Below are 25,894 nucleotides of genomic sequence, written 5' to 3' on the forward strand. Positions count from 1 at the left end.
CTGATATTCGGCCCCATGTCTGAAGTGATTGTGAGTTAAAACTCCCAAATCATGTTTGCGATAAGGTGTCCGAAACTCCCATCCTTTAGCAAAGATTTACGACAGTCATAGTGCTATGACAATCGTAATTCCCATACTTTAGCATAGACATGCGACAGTCGTAATTCCCATACTTTAGCATAGACTTGCGACAGTCGAAGTGCTATGACAGTCGTAATTCCCATACTTTAGCATAGACTTGTGACAGTCATAGTGCTATGACAGTCGTAATTCCCATACTTTAGCATAGACTTGCGACAGTCATAGTTTGAAGATGATTGTAACTCCCATATTGCTGTCCCTGGCTGTGATATTGCTGTCCCTGGCTGTGATATTGCTGTCCCCGGCTGTGATATTGCTGTCCCATGCTGGAATATTGCTGTCCCATGCTGGAATATTGCTGTCCCATTCTGGAATATTGCTGTCCCATTCTGGAATATTGCTGTCCCATTCTGGAATATTGCTGTCCCATTCTGGAATATTGCTGTCCCATGCTGTAATATTGCTGTCCCATGCTGGAATATTGCTGGAAGCCTCACTCACTCATTGACTCATGTATGACTTTGTTGCAGCTGGGAAGGTGAGGGGGTCAAAGAGGTTGGGAAGGACAAGAAGACCGGAACTGTTCGAGTGCGGGTCAACCCCAAGTACTACAGACCTACAGAAGTGGTAAGTTGGAATTAGAGTTTCCTTTTTGATAAAATTATCCAAGGTTTTCTTGATTGCCTATCTTGGTTTCATTCAATTCATTTAATTCTAGAGTAGAGCAATTGAATAACTGGTTTAACTGACACCTCCCTCACCACCCTCAAACTACCCAACATCATTCTAGACTGGAGAATTGGACAAATTGGTTTTGACTGGCACCTCCCTTGCCACCCTCACAACTACCCAACATCATTCTAGAGTGGAGAATTGGACAAATTGGTTTTGACTAGCACCTCCCTCACCACCCTCACAACTACCCAATATCATTCTAAAGTGGAGAATTGGACAAATTGGTTTTGACTAGCACCTACCTCGCCACCCTCACAACTACCCAATATCATTCTAAAGTGGAGAATTGGACAAATTGGTTTTGACTAGCACCTCCCTTGCCACCCTCACAACTACCCAACATCATTCTAGAGTGGAGAATTGGACAAATTGGTTTTGACTAGCACTTCCCTTGCCACCCTCACAACTACCCAACATCATTCTAGAGTGGAGAATTGGACAATTGGTTTTGACTAGCACCTCCCTTGCCACCCTCACAACTACCCAACATCATTCTAGACTGGAGAATTGGACAAATTGGTTTTGACTGGCACCTCCCTTGCCACCCTCACAACTACCCAACATCATTCTAGAGTGGAGAATTGGACAAATTGGTTTTGACTAGCACCTCCCACGCCACCCTCACAACTACCCAATATCATTCTAGAGTGGAGAACTGGACAAATTGGTTTTGACTAGCACCTCCCTTGCCACCCTCACTGACTGATGAGTTGTAGTCGTGAGGCAGACGGGTTATACAATGCCTGTTTCTGCAGATATGGCAGACATATTCCATATCCATATTAATTACGTTACATCATGCCCTTGTCACACTGCAGCACCAAGGCAAGTAGAAACAGATCCATTTGTGTCGGGTTTAGTGGCATTCAGAGTTTGCTTTATCAATTACAAAATATTATGTATTAAATCCCATTTTGCTCGTTTAGTGACATTTAAGTACAGGTTTGGGCATCAAGGGACGGTGAGAGGTGTGGGGTTCACACCAGACTCACCCAGCTGACGAATGACGTCACCTAGGAAACAATCATGGGCTGTGGGTGAAGCCTCCTCCATCACCACTGCTAGACTGGTGATTGTCTGTCAGAGATAGAAACCCCGGAGTACTGGTGGTGGAGGGGGGGTGTTGTTGTTTACTTAGCAGTTAACCACTAACTTGGTACAGAAGTTAGATTTTCAACACGTGCACGATGTGTTAAAAGTGGAAAAGACTTCCCTCCATGTGCCCAGCGGTGAAACCAGTGCTGGTTGTTGGAGGCGACTGAGTGGATTGGGTGGTCCGACTTCGTGGCTGGCTTGTCTCCATGTCCAATTAGCATGGATGGCTTGCTCATACCAGTTACTGAATTGTCTGGTCCAGACTTGATTTGCAGGTTGTCATCATATAACTGGAGTACTGCTCTGCTGTATTTAACAACAAACAAACAAGAATTGTCTGGTCCAGACTTGATTTGCAGGTTGTCATCCTATAACTGGAGTATTGCTCTGCTGTATTTAACAACAAACAAACAAGAAACTATCTATCAAAGTTTGAATGACATATTATGTCATATTTGGATTACACTTTCTTACTGAAGAACAAGAGGGGCGGTCGGGTAGCCTAGTAGTTAAAGCCTTCGCTCGTCACTCCCAAGACCCGGGTTCGTCTCCCGACATGGGTACAATGTGTGAAGCCCATTTCTGGTGTCCCCCTCCGGGATATTTCTGGAATATTGCTAAAAGCGGCATAAGACCATAGTCACTCACTCACTCACTCACTCACTCACTCACTCACTCACAGCCAAAAATAGTACCAGAATGTGTATACTCACTCACAGCCAAAATAGTACCAGAATGTGTATACTCACTCACTCACTCACAGCCAAAATAGTACCAGAATGTGTATACTCACTCACTCACTCACTCACTCACAGCCAAAATAGTACCAGAATGTGTACTTGACTAAGAAAGTGTATTCCCAAATATGACACGGCCTGGTCGCAATCAGGGGTCATTTTTTTAAGGCAAGCTTGTTATGAGGACGTATATGATTACTTCCAGGATGAAAAGAAGGTCATAGGTACTTTTTTCATTTTGCAGTTGTACTATCTTGTCGTGACATTATTTACTTTCTGCTTTATATTTGGCATAAGATTTTGTTGCCATGGCAATGGCCCCAAGACATGTGAATTTTTTTCGTCATGTTGCAGCATAAACTTTCTTAATTTTGATGAAGCTTGATTATTAGGATTCAAAAATGTGTTACTACAATAGCATGAAAGAGTAGCAATCTCTGTTCAATTCAAGGTTTGTCTAAATATTGAATCTGAAAACTTGGCAAGTTGACACTTTCTCACAAATAAGGAACGCTTGTTATATTTTCTTGAATTTTACATACACTCTTGCACAAGTCATGTGTCATTGATTGTGTTTAAGTATAGCTGTGTTGTTGTTTTTTCAAACTTTTGGAATTCCAACTTTGTAAAAAATGGCATGATTATCAGGTATGTTCCTGGTTATGTTAGCGGTTGTCTGTCAGACATTGGTATTTTCTCTGTATATTTTGTAGTGTCTGTAAGTATCTAACAACAGCTGACTGTTTGTGCTGTAATATAGTTTACAGGTTGTCCCAAGCTACTAATCGTTGTAGGAGTTGTTTGAATAACCTTGCACAGACAGCAATATTCCAGCTATATGACGGCGGTCTGTAAATAATCAAGTCTGGGCCAGACAATCCAGTGATCGATATCATGAGCATCGTTCCATGCAATTGGGATCGATGACATGCATCAACCAAGTCACTTATAAGTGTACAAGTCATATACTACTATCTGTAAGTTTTGAAAGGATTTGATAAAACTTTCTAGATATTGATTACCAGGTATTTTCATAAGTGAAACTGATACTAGCAGTTTAATTACGTCATTTTCAATCAAGTTTCGTCTGCTTTCTCAGAAAGGGAAAAAGGCTGTTTACTTTGCAATACTTTATTTTTGTGTCCAGTCAATAAGAACATATACCTGCCCTCATTGTTTTGTTGAATAAACTGTAAATTTCAAGAGACTTTTCTTCAATGTTGAAAAGTATTTTGTAGTGTCTGCAGCCATAGGATGTTTTTGATGAGTTTGAGACATAATCAGATAAAACTAGGAACAATCCTTTTCATAAATAAATGTGCTGATATAGACCTTTTGTTTTCTTACACCACTAAGCACTTTAATTGCTCTTGACTTTTCAACAAAAGTGTAACAAAAATGTGACCACCGACTGTGACCAGGCCGAACATATTACCACTTCTAAAAGGCATACTTTTCTGTCGATTGAAACTAAAATTTCCAACCAATGACGCCTCTACTGTTAAACCCAACTCACTCACATTCATGCTCAAGTGGGGGGCACAGGTGGCCCAGTTGTCTGAGGCGCTGCCATTTGCTGTGCAGAGTTGCGTTCTTTGGGCACGCCAGAAACCTATGATTGTGGGTTTTCGAATCCCAATTCGCCTGATTATGTTTCTAGGTTTGTCAGCACCATACCCATGCTCGTGGGTTTCACCGAAGTGGTAAACGTCTGAGACCTGCATCACTCTGTGCTTTCCTCCCACATTAAGCTGACACGCCGCGATAAAACTGGAATACTGTTAAAAGCGGCGTTAAACCCAACACACTCTCTCACTCACTCATGCTCCAGTGTTTGAATGGTAATTAATGTCTAGCTTAACAATTTGTAACAAGTTGTGCCACAAACAAAAAGTTACTGAACTGTAAGTCTATAAATTGATGATTTATTTGGGGTTGTACTGAATATTTGTTGAAAGTTTTTGCAGTTGAGTGTGAAGTTATGGTTATCAAATCCATCTGGGACTATGGTAGAAATATTTGTAATCTCCAGATTTCTCATGTGATTAAGCATGTGGAAACTGATGATTCGGAAAGTATTATTCCTTACCAAAAAACGACATCAACAGTTTCATCTTTATGATATGCAGAGAAAATATTTGTTGTAAATAATGTAACCAAAAAACTCCAAGAAAATATACTTGTAAGCAGAATATTGCATTTTCCCATGAATTCAAGCCATAAGTTTCCTTCTTGTATATTCCTGAACGATTGTTCTTATCTTAATGGAGCTCTTCTCGTTGGCCCCCTGTGAGTTGATGAATGTGATGCAGAGAGTAATAATTTCATGGATGGGCGATTCCACGGAAAAAATGCTTGCCTTCAAAAAGAGCGTGGTTTGCCTATATGAGCCCAGCCGATTGGTTTCACAAGCACTAATTTGTGTTTATACAGTGGAATAGAGGGTTGGAATAACTTAGTGCAAATTTGTGTACATTTTGTTTACCTAATTGAACACGGTAGTGTTTTTTTCATTTGCTGTATATGATGAGGCGTGTAACGATGGTGGCGTGACATACGGCCATGACGCAGAGTTTTTCCACTCACTAATGATGCACTGATAGAAGGACTGCGGAAATAACGCAAGAAGCTCTGGCAGTGTTGGGGCATGTTTATGATGTGGTGTACTCAGTGATGGTGACAATGGCACACAGACCGTGTTGTGGTGTCAAAACCTGGCAATAAAAGACTCGTTAACAAGACTTGTTTTATGTGAACCATGTTGTGTTTTGTTAGAACATCCAGGTTTGTATCTTGTTGTCTGTTGGCGGTGATGATGTGTAAGAATGGGAGATTGTGGCGATTGTTCGGCTGAAGATGTCCTGGAAATAACATCTTTTTCATCAGCTTTATTGAATCTTTTTACCATCGTATGATTTAGAGCTGTTGCCTTTTGTTTTTCTTTCCATTGTGGGGTAAATGTTTGGAATTTTCATTGCTCTGCAAAACGGCTTTGTTCAGTTTCATAAACTTAAGAGCGGATATATCACCTATTGCTTGCTGTGTTTTGACGTCTGCTGTCATCCATGTTTTCCTTGTGACATTACATGATGGAAGATAACATTCTTGGCAGACGGAAGGACAGTGTACATCGGCTTGTAATATCTAACTCTGTAGTTCTGTGGTAATGGGAACCCATCATTTACATGTAGATAAAAAAGAGAAAAATCCGTTGTACAAAAATTTCTTGACAGTTGGGATGAATAGCTGCAGCTTTGCTGTGGCAATGGTAGCCAGTGCCCCAAGGGGGTTTCAGGGCAGAATGTCCTCAAAATCCCATGTTGCAACAGCCAACAATTGTTTAACATCGCACTCAGGAATATTCCAGCTATGTGACAGTGGTCTGTAAATAATCAAGTCTGGACCAGACAATCCAGTGATTGATATCATGAGCATCGATCTACTTAAATTGGAATACAATGACATGCATCAACTAAGTCAGACAGCCTGAATACCCAATCCCATTAGTCGCCTCTTACTACAATCATGGGTTGCTGTAGACAATTCTATCCTGGACCGTCATGGGGTGTGAAAGCCAATAAATGAGGATTGGATGGTTGTGTGAGCTGATTGTGTGTCCCCTTGATGGGATGGGTCTTGTGAAGATCAAGTTAGAATAGGTCTTCAACTTATTCTTGCCGTAAGAGGCGACCCAGGATCGGGGGGTCAGGCTCGCTGACTTGGTTGATGCACGTCATTGTATTCCAGTTGCGTTGACCGATGCTCATGATGTCAGTCACTGAATTGTCTGGTCCAGACTTGATCATTTACAGACCACTGTCACATAGCTGGAATACTGCTGAGTGCGGCATTAAACAACAAAGAAACAAACAAACTTGTTGGGGTGGCTCCTTGTTCATGAATTCAAGTGCCTGGCCCACAGTTGATTGTTTACAGCTGTGATGTCTTACACATTCATGACTGCATTGCAAAATAGCATTCTGTTATTCACCAATAATTGCATGTGATCCCATGGCATTTGATCGGCTAACAAAGAAATCTTTTTGGCGTTTATGTTTGCAAAAACTGAAAAAAATTACACCATGCAAACTGACAGACTACTGTTACTTGATTGATTGATAATAGAATTGGCGGGACTTGTGTTGTTGTGCTGAACGATGTCACCGATATCGTATTGTCTACAGGTTTTTTTGTGGGTGTTAATGATTAAATAAGCAGTCTGAAGTAATTATTGTTGACATATTTTATATAAGTATGTGGATTTTCATAGTATGCACACCATTTTTTACATTAATACCTCCATAAATGCAAAAAATATTAAAGTCAATTGTTAATTTATTCACACAATCTGAATCTAATGGTCAGAGATGATAAGTGGGAGATGGCGTTGTTCGGTTTTGTTCACCTCACAGAAAACTTAGTGACTCCACACATGTATACCAGATGAGAAACCAATATATTTTGGTGTGCCCTTGTGACTGAACTTTAAGGGGGCACGGGTGGCCCAGTCGTCTAAGGCACTGCGATTCGCTGTGCAGAGTTGCATCCCTTGGGCACGCCAGAAACCTATGATAGTGGGTTCGAATCCTGGTTCGCCCCAATTATGTTCCTAGGTTTGTGAGCACAATTCCCGTGCTCGTGGGTTTCACCGAAGTGGTAAACCTCTGAGACCTGCATCACTTCGGGCTTTCCTCCAACATTTAGCTGACACGCCGTGATATAACTGGACTATTGTCCACTCACTCACTCACTCACTGAAGTTTTAAGTTTAATAATCCTGATGACTCCTGGTTTGATTCCAGTGATGTGTTTAACGTATGGGGCCCAATCTTTTGTCCTTGCTACGCTATTGATGGAATTCAGCTAAAAGCGTCATAAAGCTATACTCCCTCCTTCATGATCCGTAGCCTCGTTCCACACGCGCCATCTTACTGCTATAACTACATAGCTCCCATACTCCAACATGGTGTGGAGGCAGAAGGTGTAACACATTCTACAGATACTATAGTCACAGTCTGAAACTTAAGCCCTCAGTAAGTGAGTGAGTGAGTTTGGTTTGACGTCACTTTTCACAGTATTCCAGTTACATCGTGGCGTGTCAGCTTAATGTGGGAGGAAAGCCTTGAGTGATGCAGGTTTTAGACATTTACCACTTCGCTGAAACCCACGAGCACGGGTATGGTGCTGACAAACCTAGAAACATAATTGGGTGAGGTTTGGATTCGATCATAGGTTTCTGGTGTGCCCAAGGGACACAACTCTGTACAGCGATTTGCGGTGCCTTAGATGAGTGGGCCACCCGAGCCCATATGTCCCTAATCCTACGGTTAGAAATGAATCCTACGGTTTTTGTTTTGACTATTCTCCTGAAATGATCTGCTACAGAGTTGCTATTTACCTAATGGTAAGACTGGTAGTCCACAATGATATGTGACTCGTCCTTCCTAAGTTGTATGAGCCTCTCGCTAGTGGATATATATTAATTTCGAACCCTCTTGTCCGAAGCGCAAGTGAAGTTAGATCCAGGAACCTCACCTCATTATGACAAATGTAATAACGTTAAAAATTGTTCAAAATATTGTCAATAGATGAGATTGGGCTCACAAACCTTTGGCACCGACTGCAATCACTCATAATTTTTACAATGTTCAAATTTGAAACTATCAGTCTGGAGTTCTCATTCCACCATTGGCAACCCGCTGGGCTGGAAACGAGCTTCCAAAAGTTCACTTTGTAGCATGGCCAACTGTGAAAACACTTGACGTGTATGAAATGTTTGGAGTTACATAAAAGGTGTTAAATGTCCCCGCTGACGACGTGGGTATGGAACGAGCCTGACCTGTGCTGTAAGGCACCGTGCCTCCCCTCACCCGTAACATGTTTGCACTTGTTGTTTTCCCTGTGTGACAGGTATCTACATCACCATGATGAGCCTTACAGCATATCGCCAGCCGTCAGATGTCTTTTAAATTGAAGCCGTTTTCTTTACGACCTGCTACAAAATATCGTTAATGACGCCCAACAGAAAAGCGTGTGGTTATTAGTGTATGCGTGCAGTGTTATTATACAAAGGGCTATGAGTTTACCAGACAGTACACATCCTGGTGCCATCTTTGATCTACTCTCCTGTCGCTTTTTTGCCAGTCCGTGTTTTGGGATTACCCACCTTCCGGGGGTAATTGCGTTATCAACAGATTGACATTCCAGCTGGGCAGAGGCCAGCCTGTCAGGGTTTCTACTAAATTTGCAATTCCAACAGTTTAAAGAATTAAGCAATTACAAAGATTGAGGGGGAACACGAGCTATGAAATCAGCAACGCGGACGTAATTGACATACAGAGAAAGGTGACGACAGATTGGGTATTCCTGTCCCTCATCGCTAAAACATACTTGCCATATGCAGGATTTCTCCACAAACAAACAATTATTGCAGTGCAAATATTTGTTCTAGTCATGATTAGACCACATATATTCTTCCCAATGAACATGCTTGGTGGTGAGATATTCTAACAAGGCGGAATGAGGCACTTAATATTGTATATTTGACATGTGGGTAGATATTTTGATATCGGGTGCCAGTATGTTACTCGTCATGCAGAGTAATTTAGAATAATATACACATTTTTTCGATTTGTACACATAGGTGGTGAAGTTACATAAATACATGATGTTGTCATTCAGCATGTTAAACAGTTCTGATCGCAGAGATTTCACAGATTATTTACTTGTCTTTTCTTGGGAAACTGTGCATTACTTAGTTAACGTGCATGCTCTCATAAGTGGATCTTTACTGTTAATATTTTTAATTATTTTAAATATTTTGGAATATTTTGGAATATCTAGAGAAGTGTGTGTGAGACATTAATCATGTCTAATTATGTAGAAATGTTATTATTATGTCTGACAGTTTGTGATACTTGTAACCTGCTTCATTATACAGCAGTATAGGATTCCTAGGCATTCTCTGACTTCTCAAGAAATACGCTTGTCTTTTTCATATGGATTGATGACATTTTCCAAGGCCCAGGTTTGATTCCCCACATGGGTACAATGTGTGAAGCCCATTTCTGGTGTCCCCCCGCCGTGATATTGCTGGAATATTGCTAAAAGCGGCGTAAAACCATACTCACTCACCCCATGATGATTTCTGTTAGAGTATATCCCCAGTAATATCTAACTGTTTCAGCCGCAAATAGCTGTATTATTGCTGATGCGGCTTTAAGTAACATTAATGCACTAATTACTTACTTACATTTTATATATACTACTCAAAAGAAGTTAAGGATCACCCGATTCTTTCGTTTCACCGTAGCTAATCTGTCATGGCATGACATGTTATCTATGGTAGTGTGAACGAATCAGGTGGTCCTTAACTTCTTTTGAGTAGTATATATAAATTGTAACCAAACACCGTGGTAATAAAATCTCTTATTTGTCTGTGAAGAATCCAAGAAGCATAGTGAATGTACACCCCTATCAATAAGTCATAACTGCAGAGGCCATGAAAGCTCATTTGACAACTTTATGCAAGTTTATGAGAAGTATCCAAGATTTCGTCTCCCGATGATAAGGACATTTTCCACACAGTGCAGTAAAATGTCATGCCTTGTCCCGAGCTTATTAGCCACAAGTGATTTATAACAAGGTCAAGGGTCACATTGGCTACTGGAGGTATTTTATCAGGCCAAATATCTTCATCTTAAAGTTTGGTCTGTTAACTTCAAAGGGTTTGGCAGTCGCTCCAAGCCAATGTCTTCCTGACGCACTGGGTGACATGCCTTCTCGAGGCTGCGGATTCAATTACAAATACTTTTCCAAATCATTAGCTTTTGTTTAAAATGAAAACTCATGTCATTATATGGTAATTAACTCGCTTTACATGGATGGGTCACTGCACATATACTGGGGCAGGGTTCTAGTTGAGCAGTGCAGGCAGTTTACTCACCGCTTTCTGGTGCTTACAGACAAACTTACAAACCTTGAACATGTCTTTGATGTTTAGAAGATGGTCTAGAAATGTTCGGGGAAATCAGGTCTTTATTGTGGAAACACGATTCTTATTTGTGTTAGTATTGCTGTGTTTGAAAATGTAGGTGTTATTAATCGGTTTATTATACAAATCTGGCGTTGTTTGGTATACTTATGAATCCAACAGCCAAATAACCAGTCCCACGTATTTGTTTACACTTTAAGAAATCAAATAAAAGCCAGACAGCTATCATGATACATATGTGATTATTATTGCGATGTTTTTTGGCCGCCAAGGAAAACAGAATTTAATGAGAGCCCTTATTGTTAGGTTATCCTCTGTTTATGGAAGGGGTCCCATTTCCCACATATGCAGTTGCAGTTTCTTTTTATGTGAACATCTTTGTGAAGTGCACGGCTTGACTCGCCCAGCTGTGGGGTGTAGGGGGCGCTGTGCAATGGCAAATGTTCACATATATTATCCAATCATTGTTTAGTATGGACCAAATTTCCCAGTTCTGTGGTGTTGCCACTGTCATAACTGTTTTGGAGTGCCCACCGTATGTTTGCTCGTGTGGTTTCCGAAGGGCTTGGAACTGTATATAGTAGCCATGTTTTTAGATTTCCGCAGAGTTAAAAACAGCTGCATAGCAATTCGGTAGTCACCGCACCTGCAGACCGGCCTGATTCACATGGCTATCAAATTTGAACTTGACTAGTGACACTGTCATGCACCCATTTGACCTGACTAATAATGGTACATATTACGCAGCCAAATGTCAACAAATGAATGTTTAAAAATTGTGAAATTGTGATTGTTTTCGGAAAAATACACATAATGTTATATCAATACTGCTTGGCTATGCACACACTTTCTGACAAAATTATGAATTCTTGTTCCGCAAACTGTAAATAAGATATATTTTAGTATTTTGTTTTAACTATAAAGAGGTCAACACGATATGTTGTGTATTTTTTGGCACTATTTAATACTTCTTTTTTCCTCTCCGCCTTCAAAATATGTATGGATGGAGTTGCTTCCCTTTGATTAGGTGGTGAAAATGAGAAACCTTTGCACTGCATTCTCAGCATTCCCACACATAAGAAGCCAGCTTGTACAAAAGAATTTGAGAAATAACAGCATTTAGTCCTTTGAATAAGTTTTTTTGAAAGAGAATACTGTGAAATATGTAAAACTTGTTTTAAGAAATAGATTTTTACACAAACTTATTTAAAAAAATGAATATACCGGTACTTCTTCTGCACTGGTTTTTTGTGTATGTTTTCTCGTTTTTCACGGACCAAGCACAGTGACATTAAAAATGGAGCAAATAGGACGTCTGTGAAGAAAATTAGACATATACTAAGGACATTAGACTGTGAGGCATTGTTAAAAACAGCTATAGGAAGTAGTCATGGTTGGCGAAGCTGACATTTTGGTCTGTTTTGGGGATGTGATATTTTAATTAGAGGGGGTAGATGGAGCCCATCTGGTGAGCAGACGACAACATGGCTGCCCAACCAGACCTGCGTCTGCTGCCAGAATTGACTGAGTGACGTCTGCTCTGCAATGTCAGGTGGCAGTGGCAGGTAACCACCAGGAACAAATAGATGTGCTGTTCCACATAGTTACCACAGCAACCAGACACAATTGTTGTATGATAATGCAGAGGAGACAGTATATGTACATGATGACTGGAAATTGTTTAATTCAAAATGTTTCATTAAAACATCTTTTCACTGATTTCAGTCCAATATTGGCTTTACGAAAATGTTCTCTGGGTTTAAAGATCTTTTGAAGTTTTTTTTTTATAAGATCAGGAGATTTAAGAATCAAATCTACTTGTACATATCATATGCTTCTGCCCTTTGTCCATTTGACATATGTTTAATCATGTCATAAAATCTTTAATAAATGTCTTCTGTGCAATGTCATTGATTCCATATTTTGAGGAATTCTTTTCAAAATAAGGGTTTATTCTGTTTGAGGATATTAAAAGGGGTCTCCGTAGAGTTCAGCCAATCCGGGTTATGGCTGTGAGCATGAAGACATGAACCGAAGGTAGAGAGGCGAGGAAGGGTTCTAATGACCACCAGATGGCGCTACCTACTGAGGTCATCCCATGGGGCAACACAGTTCCCTCACGATGTTGCCCTCTTGTGCTAGCTGCTTCAATTGAGCCTCTGTCTTGGCACACTGTGTGGAATTCCACAGACTTGCCTCAGCACAGTTGTTATGCATTCCCATCCACACCTTGTCCTGGTCGTGTATTCTATATCTTTATTGCTCCCCACTGAGGCATGGCCAGTGTGTTAAAGGGGCTCCTGGTCATAGAACCATTCCGTGTATGTAGCGCTGCCAGGCCAGCAGGTACGCCCGGGGTTATGATAATCATATCGCACATCCCTCAAATAAATATTATGGTTGGATGGTTGATTCTTTTATGTACTTTATTGTTTTTGATGTCTTCAGTTTGGGCTTTAGGTTACAGTTTGTAGGTATCTAAATAGATGAACCAAAGACGTATATACGTCTTTGGATGGACAAATTATGACAATGTTGGATCAGATGATTGGAGAAACTTGGGTGGCAGTCATTACTTGGTCCTTTCTGAATCTTCTGATGATAGTTATGATGTAATTGATGGTATCGTAATCAGTGTTTTGAAATAACTGCCTGCCCCTGACTGGTAAGTTTTCTGTCGGGCTGCATGAAATTTTCCTCCAACTGCCCGATTGTCTGGCAGATAGTTTTAAGACTACTTACATATTCAGTTCTATTATAATTCATATAAGTAATTGTGTGCATTATTTCAACTGAACCAAGACTTGATTAGTCTCTTATTTTTCGCGATTTTTGAATGTTTAAAATGTCTGAATGCGGCAGGTAACTTTGAAGATGGGCAGGCAGCATTAATGGGTCACCTGCCCGACTGTCTGATTGGGGTTTAAAATTGTTTCAAACACTGATCATCATGATCATAAGAATGACAGGGATGGTGGTGGTGGTTAGCTATGTGGTACAGTGTTCACTCATTAGGCTTTATGTCTGTGTTTGGGGCGGTCGGGTAGCCTAGTGGTTAAGCGTTCGCTCGTCACGCTGAAGACCCGGGTTCGATTCCCGACATGGGTACAATGTGTGAAGCCCATTTCTGGTGTCCCCCCGCCGTGATATTGCTGGAATATTGCTAAAAGCGGCGTAAAACCATACTCACTCACTCACTAATGTCTGTGTTCAGTTTCCGACATCAATACAATATTATCAGGGTATCACAACGACAGACCATATTCAAGCAGTTGTGTCCCACTGTAGTTGGCTACAATGCTGTAATGAGTAACAACTCACTCACTCACTCACTCACTCCGATAATCATGACTCACACAGAAACAACGTGAGACTCTGCCAGCATGTTACTGCAGAGCATGGCATGAAGCAGGTGTCATACAAGTTGTTTCATACTCCCAAACCTAACATACTGCAGTAATAGATAAAAATGGTGGTAACTAGAACCTTCCTGTGTCTCTGCAGGATGGGGAAAGGCAATTACAGAGACACATGTAAGTGCTGTATGAGATTGGACTAATTTCAAGCTTAGGGCTAGAGCAACAGCATATACCAAGTACATTCTCAATGCTCGATACTCCCAAATTGGGTTTATTGTTTTTCATCTGGATTGACTTGTTGACTATCTGTATGTGAATAGACGAAAAATCCCTGTTTGATAGTTTTGAGAAGAAATAGATCAATAACTGGTTATCACCAGGACAAACAAATACTCCAGCAATATGGTTGTACACCCGGGCTTAGCCTCGCAGCAAGCAGTACAAATGGCTAGTTATTGGATGATAAATAATTTCCAGATCTGAATAAACATATGGCATGGTAGACCATGGGGAAGGGGTCCATGAGACAAGCCGAGGAAACGCAGCAAGTGTAAAAGGAACTGCAATGGCTTCCAGATGAGGAAGACTCTCAACTGATTGAAAACAAATTTGCCGAAGGTGTTGATGTACCATCCTTTGCCGTTGGAGATGTGCACCAAATTTGAAACACATTATAACCCTGCTGAGATCTTGTCACTCATGTGTTCATCTGCCCCCCTCTTTTTCACGCCTGCTGTCTTCCATTTTGACGTCTGCTCTCATCCATTTTGCTTCATCAAACTTCTGATTGCTCTTCGCTGAACATAATTTCAAAGACAGAACGAGACAGGGAGTAGTTAAATGATTGTAAGCGCTGCCAAGGTGGGGTGCTTCCACACAAAGGTCGAATTGTCAGTAATATGTCTTGTAATCACTTGTGGAACTATTCCTCTGTGTTGGGGATTAGCACATTGTAAAAAAACTCCTAAAAATACCAGATGTATTTAGTTGCATGAACTGACGGCAATGGGCATTATCTCGTGGTGGTCTTGTGTTCAAAACTTGCAGGATCCGCAAAAGGTTTCCTTGCTTTGAAAAAATGAGATAATTGAATATTACTTCCTTGAAATGTGTCAGTTGATACAATTTGACTATGTTCAGGTTGTTTTTTCAAGGGATATGATCTGAGAATATTCTGACAAAATGAATGTTGAAAGTCTTATGTCCACTTGTTATCATATTATGTGGCTTGTTCATAAATAAGTTGATGATTGTCAACATGTCATGAAGTGCCATTGTGTTCTTCTGACCATGTCAGAAACAAAATCATTGTCTTTTTTTCTATGCTTACTTAAAATTAAAACTTATTTATCACGTAGTAGGAAAACACATTTTTAATTTTTTTTTAATGTATGCACACTTTAAATGTGTTTTGTGAAAGTAAAAGAGTTAAGAAATATTCTTGAAAAAAGTCGAGATATTTTTTTATATTTTCAGGCATAACTAATTTTAGTAGGTTTATGATCTTTGTATATATTTGCTACAACAATCACAAGAGACAACCCCCTGGGGAATCAGGTTTACAATACATCCCCAACAGCCTCTGCCCGTCATATTAGATGACCAAACACCTTGGGTGGTCAGACTCAGTGACTTGGTTGAAAGCATGTATCCCAACTACGTGCATAATATTGATCACTGGATTGCCTGGTCCAGACTTGAGTATTTATAGCCCGCTGTCATTCAGCTGGAACAGTGTTGAGTACAGCATTAAACAACAAACAAACGAACAAACAAACGATTAGCACTCAGTGGACCAAGCTATGGTTATCCAATTGGTAGACATTGTTGTTGGTCAGTGTGTAGCACATGGAAATATCATTCACATGCCATACTGACACCAAGCTGTTAGACATTCATGATCTGAGTACATGTTAAATAATTTCATGCAGGCTGAACAACAATTTTAAGAAATATAATTGCGTATGTTTTTGACATACTTTTCAAACATGTATAGAACAAGTTGAATAGAATATGGTATATTTTTGTTGTTTTAGTACATTTTTACAGAATAACTGTGGTATTTCTGACTATGAGGAAATGGTTCTATAGTTTATTTCTCAAGATGTCGTCACCTTTCCTAAAAGATTGAGATGTGAACCTCCAACATATGAGAGTGTGATTGAGTGTATCAGGTTATCTCCCTTGGGCTGTGAGTGTGGCCAGAAGGTTGTTGTGTGTTTATTTGGACGTGTTTATCATCAGATCTAGCGTTTGGAGGAGAGATAATATCTGTAAGACTATCAGCTGACAGTGTAAACTGAATGTCAGGTCGAGGGTAGGTGGGATCTCAGTGACGGTCACAAGTGATGCTGTGTCCATGCAACAGCTGTTGTTGCTGCTGATGGTGCTCAAGTGTAGTTGCTGCAGTCTCTGATGTACTCGTGGATGCAAATATTCTTCATCTCAATACTTAAAAGTCCCCCCCCACTACATCAGGTGCTGTGCTCTATATGTTCAACTATTGATGATGAAAAACACAAGCTACTTCACTGTACCAAACACACTCAAGAAAGAAATATACTCTTTGGAAAATTATCCACACAATATGTAAATGTCCACAATCCTAAAAACAAATCATTTCACTACATCCTCTCAAATAATGAAGCCATCAACATCAATTGCATTTGTTTCCATATCTATAATTTCAAGCAATAAACAGCCGTTGATCTTAATCAACCTATCACATTTTATGTATAATATCATCATATCTGTAATATATATGTCTGTCTGTCTGTCTGTCTGTCTGTCTGTCTGAATCATAATAATTTTGTCATTTGAAGGAATCACATGTTCCGTAATGGAATGCTTTCTGCAATAAATATTATCTTATCTCAAAGTTAAGCCATGGTCACAACTATTATTGTTAGTTCCTCTAACTCTGTTTGTGTCTGTTTTCTTGTGACACTGTAGATCTTGAAGTTAATGTGAGTGTGAATTAAATGCAAGTGGTCTTTTGCTGCTCGCATTGATTATACATTGCATTATATATTTATATATGCAGGGGGGGGGGGGGGGAGGGATCACATTCATTTGAAGATTCACAGTATTTAACTTTAAAATATGGCCATGATAAATTAAATATTAGATGTTGACATGAAACATTAATGGATAACAACTTCTTTATTATTTGTAACAATATTTCTTAGCTTCTATTTTGCCCCTTCATTCACATGGTGGGGCAGGAAATAGCTCTGAAACATTATGTCATTATTGTTACAAATAATAAAGAAGTTGTCATCCATAAATATTTCATGTTTAATTTCTTCCAACTTGAAATGGTTATCATTACCTCATTAAAAAATAAATATGAATATTTAGAAGGATATAGAGAATCTCACTCGAGTGTCTTTTGATATCAAATATATCAACACGAGTTGATAAAAGTGGAAAAATTCTGAGGCTTGCCGAGGATTTTTGCCACTTTTATCGAGTGTTGATATATTTGATATCAAAAGACACGAGGGTGAGATTTTATTTATCATCCAACATCATTCTTCAACTTTTTCAATTTGTAGACAGTAATTAGCAGTGACTTCAGTGTAAAAAGTACTGCTAACAGCTTCAGTAGCAGAGCCATTAGTGATGTCATTTGATTGTGATGTCATGGTAACCAGTGACGTCACAATTGTCTGCAAAGCATTGTGATGTAATTTCATTGTAGCTATATCTACAGTGTAGATATCGCTTGATCTAATCCAAGCGATATCTCCTGTGGGAGCCAGTTTTGGATGATAAAAATAGTAAGTATCTTTATGAATTTGGAATTTTCTCTAAAATTTGTCAGCATCTTAATTAGTCATTTATGCATTAGACTAATGTGCCCCCCTCCCTCCCCCTCGAATAAAATATAGACATTTATGAATGATGAATATTTGTTTGAGTACTTGACGAGACTCATTCATCTTTGACAATCTTGTGAAATCTTCCAAGAATCTCCCACATGGACGAGATCTTGCACCAAGTCTCTGTGAGGGGCTGTTATGTTTATGTACAACAAGTCAGATAGACCATTGTATATGCCTGCCTATCTTTCTTCCTCCACAAATAGTTCTGGCTGTTGTCTGTGACCAGAATATCACCGGATGGTTCCCTGGGTGTACCAGGAGTTTCAGGAATCAGTATCTATTCTTGGCCATATTTTGAAAAAACTGAATTTTTTTTTCCATCAACACTTTTAATTGGTAACTGTGAACTGTCATATTGTTGGTGAAAATATTTAATTGATATGGTATTGATGTATGTATAGAATAGCTGAAAACGAAAAGTATGTTAATAGACCAGTGGAAATTAGTCTTGAAATAGGGTTTAACGTTGCATTCACAGCGGAAGGTCTGGGGGTTCGATCCCCGGCCGCGTCATACCAAAAGACGTTAAAAGATGGTACTTGTTGCATTAAGGGGCCAAAATAAGGACTGGTAGGCTCGGAGTCAGTATACTTTGTCTGAGTGGGGTATTCATGTTAAACTGAACTGCGGCATGGTATCTCAGTAGGCTAGCACTATAAATCGGCATCAGTCCGGACTAGTACAAGCAGCCACACACACACGTACATGCACGTCGCTATATACCGGTAAGTGCAATAATCTTGGACGCGACGTTAAACCCAATTTCACCTCACCTCACCTCACCTCACCTTAATGCTGTGTGACAGAAAGGGTAACAACAAGTACCATCTTTTAATGTTTTTGGTATGACGCGGATGGGGATCAAACCCCTGTCCTTCCGCTCGCCGTCAGATGCTCTTCGTACTAGTCCAGGCGGTCAAAATTAAGCATTAAAAGTCAAGGGGTCCTTGTGATAATGATAATGCTAAAAGTTGAAATTTAGGGGGTTTGTAGAATCAAATACTATAGGAGCAAATCTCAAGGATCCCAGGATATTTCTTAATTTTGAACACTGCCAATGTTTTTATTGTCATTTGAATTTGAGCAATCCTTTTGTCTGTGCCAGAAACAAAAGTGAAAGTATAATTGTTTTCTCATGTTGCAAAATTGTCCTTTTTCTCTGCAGGAGTTCCTTCTGGGAGATTGCTCAAAGGCCCAGACGAAGCTAGGATGGACAAGGAAGTACACCTTTGATGTGAGTTAACTTGTCGCTGTTGAAGTTACGGGATTTTTTTATGTTTAGGTATCATGCAAACAGCTAGTCTCACAGCGGCGATGACAGGGATTGTTCTGTGAGGTCATTATTGTGTTTTGTTAGTTTGTTGCATGGGGTAAAAAATTGGAAACTGTTATTGGAATAACAAAGATTCTTTGGGAGTTTTAACTAAATAAAACAGAATGGTTCAAACATTGTCAAGTTTTTCTTACTTTTCAAAGCTGTTCAGTTTCATGCTGATGAATGTCAGTAGGCATCACCACCCAAATGATGGTTCTTTGTTCAGAAAAAATAATTTTTTTCTTTTTAATTGTCTTACACGTGCCCTGCCAGAGGACTCTCAGTGCATGAATCAATGAATCATCCCCTTTCGGGAAAAAAACACACAACAAAACTATCTCTCCCACACACATACAAACACACACACCACACCACACCACACCACACCACACCACACCACACCACACCACACCACACCACACCACACCACACCACACACCACACCACCACACCACACCACACCACACCACACCACACCACACCACACCACACACCACCACACCATACCACACCACACCACACCACACCACACCACACCACACCACACCACACCACACCACACGAAAAAAACAAGAATATTCCCCAGTACCCATACTTCCTAAACATCGCGACTTAATGGGGTTCTGTGTCCACAATGGCTGCACAATATGGATAGCATTCAGATGGTGATCATTACAGAATATTATAGGACAGCTATATAAGTTCTTTTTATTTAAAGGTTTTTCAACAGATCTAGTCTACAAAAAAAATAAATGTGTCAGCAAGTATCTGTTTATGTGCTAAGTTTACGAGTTGTTTAGTCCGCTAAGTTTACGAGTTGTTTAGTCCGCTAAGTTTACGAGTTGTTTAGTCCGCTAAGTTTACGAGTTGTTTAGTCCATACAGTAAACTACGGTTATAAGAAACTCAAATGGACCACTAATTTTAGTTAGTTATAACCGTAGTTATATAAGCATACATACATCATCTATACAGCAAATGTCCGGGACCAAAAATTAAGTTCGTAATATCCATCAGTTCATTATAAGCGTGTTCATTATGAATATATTTTACTGTATATGGTTGTAATAGTACTGTTATGAGAGCTTCATCAATAATGATTTATTATTTTCATTTTCAACCATGTTTAAGTTCATTGTTGTGTTTTACAGGCCCTTGTCAAAGAGATGGTGGAGGCTGACATCAAGCTGATGCAGGCCAACCCAATCGCATAGACATATGGTAAGTCTAGGTATATGTCACAGACTTCTTGTAAGTCAGGGTAGATCTTACAGACTTGTGGTGAAGTGTAGGTAAATCATACAGTCATTGTAGTAAATCAAAGTCGCTCTCACAGATGTCTGAAGTAGACTTAAGTTTTATAGATGTCACAGACATCAGTGTTGCCTTACTTCCTCAGTTGACCTTCCAGTTGACCTTCCAGACCAGCAGTTGACCTTCTGGACAAGCAGTTGACCACATTCTGTAGAAGGGTCCATCAGACCCATGAAGATTCGGGGTAGAATAGGTCTTCAGCAACCCATGCTTGCCGTAACAGGCGACTATGCTTATTGTAAGAGGCGACTAAGGGAATCGGGTGGTCAGGCTCACTGACTTTGTTGATGCACGTCATCGTATCCCAATTGCGTGGATCAATGCTCATGATGTCATTCACTGGATTATCTGGTCAAGACTTGATTGTTCACAGACCGCCACCATATACCTGGAATATTGCTGAGTGCAGCGTTAAACAACAAGCAAACAAACAAACAAACAAACAAACGAGAAAGGTCCTTCTGACACAGTCAATACATCAACAATACATCACAGTCAATACATAGAAACATATAGAGCAGTATGTTCGTTAAGTGTTTCCAATGTGTACCAATTTATGGCAAAATTAACAATCAATCAATTGTTACCACAGAAGGTCTTTATTCTTATGATGCTGCATGTGATTTCCAAACTTTACACGCTAATCCTGCTCGAGAAAAATGGTGCATATCGAGTCATGGATCTATGACGTCACGTGATGCTTTCAACAGCATCGGTTCACACAACATAACAGTATGTTCGTTTGTGCTTCGAACCAATCTACCCTGTAATATCTCTGTAATATCCTGTAATATATATGAGTAAATCTTTATATATAAAACAACATGTATGGTATTCACGTTTCTTTTGGCGGTGAGTATATATATCTGAGAATCAGCAGCAATATGTTAAGATGCAGCATGTTTATGTTTCAGAAGATGGTGACAGAATCTGGAGTGGGGACACTGGGGAATTGTGTTCCTCTCAGGACCAGGAACTGAATGGAACAGGAACAGGAACATATACAGAACTGTTTTGTAAATATGGGATATACAAGCATGTGTTGGTCACCTTCTTAAGACAAGGTTCCTGTCAACGATTACTTCATGTGCAGTGTTTTGGGGTTGGATGAAGAAAAGCATTTAATGATGAGGACATTGTCCTGTGGTTATGAGATCCGTTCTTGTTCATGACTGGGTGTCTACTCAGCTGATGTTACGGTGGATAGTAGCAGGGGAACCTTGTCTTATGTATCAGATGGGAAGTAGTTTAGATTGGTAATGCCAAAAACTTATATGTCCACACACAGGAGGAGGAGGAACCTATACTACAGTACTTCAAAGGGCAGTGCTGTGGATTGGTATTTGGTATTTCTGAAAGTCAAGCTTTCAGGAGGAAGTCAAACTTTCAGGCAGACGTCATGCTTTGAGAAGGAAGTCATGCTTTGAGAAGGATGTCATGCTTTGAGAAGGAAGTCATGCTTTGAGAAGTATGTCATGCTTTGAGTAGGAAGTCATTCTTTGAGAAGGATGTCATGCTTTGAGAAGGAAGTCATGCTTTGAGAAGGATGTCATGCTTTGAGAAGAAAGTCATTCTTTCCGAAGGAAGTCATGCTTTCAGAAGGAAGTCATGTTCTCTGAAGGTAGTCATGCTTTCAGAAGGAAGTCATGTCTGAAGGAAATCATGTTGTCTGAAGTCAGTCTCTCTGAAGGAAGTCATGCTTTGAGAAGGAAGTCATGCATTGAGAAGGAAGTCATGCTTTCAGAAGGAAGTCAGTCTCTCTGAAAGAAGTCATGCTTTCAGAAGGAAGTCAGTCTCTCTGAAGGAAGTCAAACTTTCAGACAGAAGTCATGCTTTCAGAAGGAAGTCATGTTCTCTGAAGGAAGTCATGCTTTCAGAAGGAAGTCAGTCTCTGGTAGAAGTCTCCCTGAAGGAAGTCACTCTCTGTGTGAAGGAAGTCAGTCTCTCTCTGAAGTGAAGTTACTGAAGGAAGCCAGACACCCCAACTGAAGACTGTGAATCACACCAGGCTCTCTGTGACATGCACCATCTTCTGTACAGACCTCCTGATGTGAGGCTGCGGCTTATGCTGCTGCGGCTAGTGGGGCGGCATGCTGCTGTACACCAGCTCCCAGGAAGCTTGTTACTCCAGACCATGTGGCTTGACGTTCTAGGGAATACCCATCTTGTGTGGATTAACAAGGTTCACTGTATGGAGCTTTTGGGGGTTATTTTGTAGACCAAGTATAGTGTTGTTCGGTTTCTTTGTTCTTTGTCAAACAGAAATCGAAATTGTTAAGTTTTCTATATTTTATGCAAATTATTTACGAGGAGTTCTTTAAATCACATCCTGTATTTCAAGGTTGAATCTCTGATGTCTGCAGCATGGTGCCTCTGAGATGATAAATCTGTGTGTTGATTGTAAGTTTATTCAGTCACAATTGCTCCTGCCATGCCTACTGTAATATAATCAGTTGAAAGTTCACTTGATTTCCTACAGTGTCAGTGTCATATATACGTGATATGATACAGTAAAATATTTCAGTGGCAATATCACATGATGTCCTACTGTAATATATTTCAGTGGCACTATCACATGATGTCCTACAGTAATATATTTAAGTGGCAATATTACATGATGTCCTACAGTTATATGTTTTAGTTGTAAGTTAGCTTCATGTCCTACAGTAATATATTTAATTTCAGTACAGTAGTGTGCCTCTGCTTCAAAGTTAATGAGCTAATCTATGTCATAGAAATCTAATTTATAACTTGACCCATATTTATGTTGAATTAAATAATTTAGATAATTTGCAACACATGTTTTGTGTGACATATCGGTTATTTTTGCTCCCTTTTTATTTTCAGTTGTATCTCTAATTACAGAATCTTGTTTTGATATATGACATTGAATGTTAAATAAGTTCAGAAATATTAATAAAGATGCAAAATGGCAAGTCATATATATCAGTGTTTGAAGGGCATTCATTCATCAATCTTCCAGACTGCAAGTTTGTATACTATCAATGAAGTACCATAACGAATGTCAGAAATGTTCTGTGACAAGCTTCTATTTGCCTCGCATCTATTAATATTTGTTGACAATCGACTCAAACACTAAACTCCAAACAACCAAAGTTTTTTGTACAAGTTTGATAATATGTGTACTTAAAAATAACATGAGATGTCACTTTACACAAACTCCTTTTTAAAGGAGGTGGTGCACATGTAAACTATGTAACTATGTAGGCCAGGCTGTCAGTATGCAACTTGACTCTAAGACTGAATCTCATTCTTCAGTGCATTACGTTTTTGTATATTTTTGTAATTTGGGCAGGAAATTGTGAATTGTGACCATGTTCACCTGTATGTTAGATACACTGCTATTGTTGTGCATTGTGAAAACTGCAGAACAGCAAGAATCTACTCAATGTTCCATCCAATATGGGCCAAGAACAATCCTGAAACAAGCTTGAAGATAGTTTGCAATTAGATCACAGAGACTTTATGAACGTTTTTTGATGTCTCTCTCCATAATTCTTGTAATTGTCAAATATAAAGCCTTGATCTTTATTTCAAAATAATCCTACATATAATCCTTTACCCCTAAACGTGACTACAGTAATTCAAATCAGTCTGGCCTGTGTTCCATGACAGCTGTATTTAAGTTGTACATTTACCATGTACTTAGGATGCATCTGAGAAGCCTTCAGATCGTATGTCAGATCCTTGACTGGGATAGCAGACAAGTTGTATACCTGAAGTCCAGCACATTCCATACCCTTGTTTTGTCCAGGTGTATGTCGTATGTAACTCTGTCAAGTGTGTTTGATGTGATGAAGCAGGATATAACAATGTCTCTCAGAATACAAGCTAACACGACTCGGCCAGTCAACTCTTCTTGGGCAGGGTTGTCCATTATCTGCAATTCGCTGTGTAGAGTTGCATCCCTTTGGTGTGCCAGGAATGTATGATCGTGGTTCAAATTCTAGATTTGTCCTGATTATGTTTAGTTTTGTCAGCATTATACATTTAATGGAGTAAATTTGTTAAGACCTGCATCACTCTGGGCTTTACTGCCACATATAGCAGACATGTTGTGATGTCAAGCCTTTAACACAACTCACAGATGACACAACTCTTGAGGAACCTCCAAAAGCAACCTTAATTCCAAAATTTACCATTCACACAAATAACAGTTTTGGAGAGTAATAATGGATTTGTGAAAGGTTTATGAATTGGTATTTTTCAAAAATTCAGATGCTGCACCTGAACTTTCTAATTAATTGGGCAGCATAATATTTTTACATGGCGATTCTAGAACCACATTTTATGCAAACAATGCGTGAATTTGAAATGTGTGCTACATATCAATGTATGGTTAAAAGTGTATAGTACACTACTGAACAGTATTATTTGAACAAGTGTATGCCGATATTTCTGACATGGAAAATCAAATCCTTTGCATCAGATTGATCTCCAAACCTGTTTGACAATCTCTTTCAGATTATTCTCACATAATCTGTTGTGTACATTACGTTTGATTGTAGGATAAGAGTCTAGAAAGTCAGGCTTTTATTTTTTGAAATAAACCATTCAAGATATCTTTCAGAAGAAGTTAGGTATTAGGTATTGTGTCTGTAGTCTCAGTGTATGACATCAATACATTAATAATAACCCTATAACATTAATATCTCAAAAATGCTTTGAGATCAAACAAATATTTGTAATATGAAAGTCATCCAAACTTGAAATCCAAGAGATTTTATCTGCTCAATGTTTTATTTGAATATTAAATAACTTATTGAGCATTTTCATTGATTTACTGTGTAGAACCAAAAGTTCTCTACTTTCTGTGCATAATATTAAAGGACTTTTCCATGGTGGGATTTTGCAGTAATAAAATGGGTTAAAATTGAGATGTGTTTAGTTGTCATTAAACCTGAAGAAACGCTTGCCAGAAATACATGGCCAGATAGAAGTGAGTTCTTGTGCATGACATGAGTGGCCTAGTCGTCTGAGGTGCCGCAATTCGCTGTACAGAGTTGCGTCCCTTGGGCATGCCAGATTCACACTGTTTGTTTCTGGGTTTGTCAGCACCATACCTGGGTTTCACATCTTAGACCTGCTTCACTTTGAGCTTTCCTTCCACATTAAGCTCACACACGGTGATACAACTGGAATACTGTTCAAAGTGGCATTAAACCCAACTCACTCACTCAGTCTTGTGGGATAGAGTGAAATCCTTTAATCGGAACATCACTGTTCGCCCTTGAATCCTCTGTACTCATGAAATGAAACAATGATACAATGACTTTCTCATATACAAGTATGTACCTGGAACAAAGTGGAACACCACCCCTTCTGTATTTTCCTAACATATCTTTTGGAATTATCTAC

At 39.5% G+C, this 25,894-nt stretch overlaps 1 protein-coding gene across 4 annotated transcripts in view; it reads left to right on the forward strand.

The window, feature by feature from the left end:
• Positions 1–25,413, forward strand: part of LOC124146632 (GDP-mannose 4,6 dehydratase-like) — a 77,718-nt gene extending 52,305 nt beyond the window's left edge. For 2 of the 4 annotated variants that reach the window (XM_046517054.2, XM_046517212.2), the window contains 4 exons: positions 612–708; positions 19,053–19,121; positions 20,353–20,422; positions 21,430–25,413. In XM_046517054.2, the coding sequence (XP_046373010.1) occupies positions 612–708; positions 19,053–19,121; positions 20,353–20,415 (229 nt within the window). In that variant the 3' untranslated portion in view covers positions 20,416–20,422; positions 21,430–25,413. Of the gene's footprint in view, positions 1–611; positions 709–19,052; positions 19,122–20,352; positions 20,423–21,413 lie in introns of all 4 variants that reach the window. The other 2 variants (XM_048397421.1, XM_046517136.2) reach the window with 2 other exon arrangements.
• Positions 25,414–25,894: the final 481 nt, after the last annotated feature.

This window comes from Haliotis rufescens, unplaced genomic scaffold (genome assembly GCF_023055435.1).
Source record: "Haliotis rufescens isolate VD_foot unplaced genomic scaffold, xgHalRufe1.0.p SCAF_17, whole genome shotgun sequence".
Taxonomy (NCBI): Eukaryota; Metazoa; Mollusca; class Gastropoda; order Lepetellida; family Haliotidae; genus Haliotis; species Haliotis rufescens.